This window comes from Rhipicephalus sanguineus, chromosome 7, assembly GCF_013339695.2.
Source record: "Rhipicephalus sanguineus isolate Rsan-2018 chromosome 7, BIME_Rsan_1.4, whole genome shotgun sequence".
Classification (NCBI taxonomy): domain Eukaryota; kingdom Metazoa; phylum Arthropoda; class Arachnida; order Ixodida; family Ixodidae; genus Rhipicephalus; species Rhipicephalus sanguineus.
In genome coordinates this window covers 141,876,466-141,880,694 of record NC_051182.1, presented here as the reverse complement: position 1 = coordinate 141,880,694, position 4,229 = coordinate 141,876,466, and the positions used below count along the sequence as shown (strand labels likewise).

The window sequence follows — 4,229 nt, the reverse complement described above, 5'->3', positions numbered from 1 at the left end:
AACACAAAAATCCTTGGATATCATACAGAAAAAATGGCTTAGCTATCAGTTGATGCCTTTCCTTGTGACATTCCGTAAAGTTTCATGGTTCCCACTTTTACAGGGGAGCTCTTATGCTTCTTGTTATGCCGTTAGATGTTCGCATAAACTGTCATCATCATGAATGACCTTTAGGTTTCTAGCACATGCAACGCTATAACTCGGCCGGCTAGCGCTCTCTTCGTCCTCTTCTTCATCTTCTCCTTCGCTCCCCGAACATATGCGCCCAGGCGCGCGCCGATTTGTTCGGCGTGGGACGCAATAACTTGGATGGGCGAGAGGACACAGTGCAAAGAAAGGAAAAAAAAAATAAAGTGAGAAAAAAAAGAGAAGAATTCTTGGCGAAAGAAAACTCTTCACGAGGCGGGATTCGAACCTGCCTACGCCCAATACGAAGGCGAGCACCGTAACCTCTAGGCTCTACAGGCACGCTACCAGAAGGAAACATAGCCTTGTGTAGTATAGTATAGAAAGTGGGCGGGAAATGGAAGTGACGGTGGGGAGGAGGAAGAGGAAGAGGAAGAGGAGGAGCGGAAAGAGTAAAGCATAGCATAGAAAGAAAGAAGAAAAGATAAATGAAGAGAAAGAAAGGGAAGTAAGATAAACAAAGATATAAATAGCGAAAAGTGTAAGAAATATATAGGGAGGGAAAGAATAAAAAAAGAAAAAATAGAGAAGAGAGAAAACGACAGAAAGCGATGAAGAAAGGAAAAAAATACAGGGAAATGAAGCCCACCCAGCTCTGCACTTCCTTCAGGCTTGGCGCCACCAGTGGGAAGCTGCCTTAACTTTTTAACTTTCTCGGCGTGAAGGCATCAGAACGCAGCTGACGGGTTCCAGGAACACCAGACAAAATGTCTGATAATCTTTCGCAGCTTGCAGTTTTAACAAAACTTGAGGACAGCTGAACCTTCTAGCAGTTATGACTTATGCGCCATAACAACCGAAACACGTCGCAAAGAATACAAGCAATAGCGGAGCGGATCTCATTTATTTCTCGCAAGAGCTTACTGGCATACATGAGTTATATTAAAGGTGATTGTCCAACCAATACCACGAAAGTACGCCGCCACATCCCAGAATGCGAACTTTTGGGATATCAGTCTAAAGCTTGTGACCACATCACAGAAACATTTATGAATAAATTATATTTATTTTTCACGCCAACATGACTATACAGCGTTGACTTGGAGATAACCGGCTGTGCGCGTTCTGAAAAGAAAAACATGATTGCCTAATTAAGCACAAGCGGACTCAATGACAGAATGACAGATCAGCGCTTAATGAAGCAAATATGCGCAAAAAAGGAGAAACATTCTGATCGCAGCACTTTGGCAGTGAGCGCAAGTTATTTAATGCCTTAGGTTAAAGCTCACAGCCTAATTTAACAACTAATATGCCTCCCCGTCAAAATATAAAAGAATATTGGTTTTCTCTTAACTCTAGAAGCCCCTTTATCTAATCAGCAAAGGATGCTTTTTTTCAATGTCTTTTACGCGTTTCGTTGTCGACCTAATATTCGTCCCCAAAGCTAATACAAGTACGCATAGAACGAGTTGTTCCACAACATACATTTAGGGTGCCAACCCTTATCTTAAAATTCATACAAGCACTAATTCTCTTATCACCATTTTTATACTGAAACACGTATGACATTACAACATACCACTTGGTGCCCATTTTACTCACGCCAGCTCAGTAGCCAGGACCGTATCCGACACCAAAACCGGAGCCTTTTCCTCCACCGAAACCTGAGTTTCCAGCACCAGGCTTGAAACCAGCTGGTCCGTACCCAAGACTGCCAGCTCCGAAGCCTGAACCGGCCTTCAAACCCGCTGGTCCGTAGCCGAAGTTTCCAACACCAGACTTGAAGCCAGCTGGTCCGTAGCCGAGACTGCTCGCGCCAAAGCCTGAACCCGACTTGAAACCAGCTGGTCCGTAGCCGAGACTGCCAGATCCTAAGCCTGAACCAGCCTTCATACCAGCTGGTCCGTAGCCGAAGTTTCCAGCACCAGACTTGAAACCAGCTGGTCCGTAGCCGAGATTGCCAGCGCCGAAGCCTGAACCCGACTTGAAACCAGCCGGTCCGTAGCCGAGAGTGCCAGCTCCGAAGCCTGAACCGGCCTTGAAACCAGCTGGTCCGTAGCCGAAGTTTCCAACACCAGATTTGAACCCAGCTGGTCCGTAGCCGAAGTTTCCAGCGCCAGACTTGAAACCAGTTGGCCCATAGCCAAGACTGCCAGCGCCGAAGCCTGAACCAGTCTTGAAACCACCTGGTCCGTAGCCGAGACTGCCACCGCCGAAGCCTGAACCGGACTTAAAACCAGCTGGTACGTAGCCGAGGTTTCCAGCACTAGACTTGAAGGCAGCTGGTCCGTAGCCGAGACTGCCAGCGCCGAAGCCTGAACCGGCCTTAAAGCCAGCTGGTCCGTAGCCGAGGTTTCCAGCAGCAGACTTGAAACCAGCTGGCCCATAGCCGAGACTGCCAGCGCCGAAGCCTGAACCGGTCTTGAAACCATTTGGTCCGTAGCCGAGACCGCCACCGCCGAAGCCTGAACCGGACTTAAAACCAGCTGGTCCGTAGCCGAGGTTTCCAGCGCCAGACTTGAAGGCAGCTGGTCCGTAGCCGAGGTTTCCAGCACCAGACATGAAGGCAGCTGGTCCGTAGCCGAGACTGCCAGCGCTGAAGCCTGAACTAGACTTGAAAGCAGCTGGTCCGTAGCCGAGACTACCACCGCCGAAGCCGGAGCCACCCTTGAAACCAGCTGGTCCGTAGCCGAGGTTTCCAGCACCAGACTTTAAACCAGGTCCTCCGTATCCAAAACTGCCGTCGCCATATCCAGTGCCGAACATGAAACCTGCTGCTCCGTAGCCAAAGTTGCCGTAGCCAGTACCTGGCTTGAAGCCAGTTCCGAAGCTACCGCCGGTTCCATAGCCAGTACCAGCTGCCTTGAAACCAAGTCCTCCGTAGCCGAAATTGCCACCTCCAAATCCGGCACCGGGCTTGAAACCCAAGTTCGGGTATCCGTAACCGTTAGCCGAGATTAAGGCGAGGAGGGTTGTGGTGAGCTGTGGAAAAGATGAGAGGAGGTTACTCCCAGTAATCACGTCCAACATATTATGTGACTACGTGCTCTGATTAATTTAGTCACAATTGTTTGCCAATATGGGGCGAAATGAATGGGAAAAAAGATTGAAATCACGAGCTGTACGTCCTGTTAAATGCTCCTGCGGTTATCAGTACATAATGACTTTGCAACAAGGACGTTCGAAACTGAAATAGAGTAGGGCAGTTGTTTGCTAAAAAAAGTTCGATCGTGTTTACTCAGGGCCAAAAGGGTGGTGCGTTAATTAGACGCTTGAAAAGCACAGACGCAGTGACAGCCTGGTAATTTCGCCATGCAAACATTCTGGTGCCCATAAAAGACAACCTTCACAGTTAGGTTAAACTAAAGCGACGACAAAATTGCACATAAAGGGAATCAGCAAGACGCGAAGAGCCCTTTGATGACTGTTCAGATGTCTGGTTGTAGGAAGTGTTTAAGTTAAATCGCTGAGTGCGAACGTCCAGCTTCAGCAGCTCGCTTCGTCATATACACCAGCGACACTAACGTACTGCTGGACGAACGTCCCTAAGACTAATCCGTATGCTGCACACTAAAATAGGGCGTTCCGTGCAGTTCAGAATACTCACGATTGCTTTCATGGTGCTGCTCCGTTCACCGTTGTTGCTGCAAAGATCCCAGGGTCTAGAGATGTTTGTGGCCAACTGACGGATTCATGCGTCCTTATATACCTGAAAGGCAGCCCGGAGGAAGGAGGATTAGAATTGACGTACAAGTAGTGCAATCTCCCCTCTCCTCCTATGTCGCCATGCTGACGACGCCTATTGTAAACGTCTTTACCAAGTGACCCCTTCACGCCCGAAGAAAAGAAACATAAACATAAAAAAACAAACTATTGCCAATGGTCAGTTCGTATGTGCACATTCCGAAATGTCTTAAGCGGAAAGCAAATCACCAACTCCTAAACATATCCGCAATACGCGATCCGAAGTACGGGATCTTGTTATCGCTTCCTGAAATAAGATTCTGCTTCCCCATCATATCCGACAGACCTCCCTGGGCATTTTGTCGTAGGGCGTGCCGAAATTTTTACTCCTTTGAGTAAGATCATTTTTGTTTCATTAG

At 48.1% G+C, this 4,229-nt stretch overlaps 1 protein-coding gene across 1 annotated transcript; it reads right to left on the bottom strand.

The window, feature by feature from the left end:
* Positions 1–1,711: 1,711 nt before the first annotated feature.
* Positions 1,712–3,801, bottom strand: LOC119399095 (fibroin heavy chain-like). Its single transcript, XM_037665910.2, has 2 exons — positions 3,734–3,801; positions 1,712–3,108 (listed from the first exon to the last, which is right to left on the bottom strand). Exons 1-2 carry the CDS (start codon positions 3,743–3,745, stop codon positions 1,735–1,737), a joined length of 1,386 nt encoding a protein of 461 aa, XP_037521838.1. The 5' UTR covers positions 3,746–3,801; the 3' UTR covers positions 1,712–1,734.
* Positions 3,802–4,229: the final 428 nt, after the last annotated feature.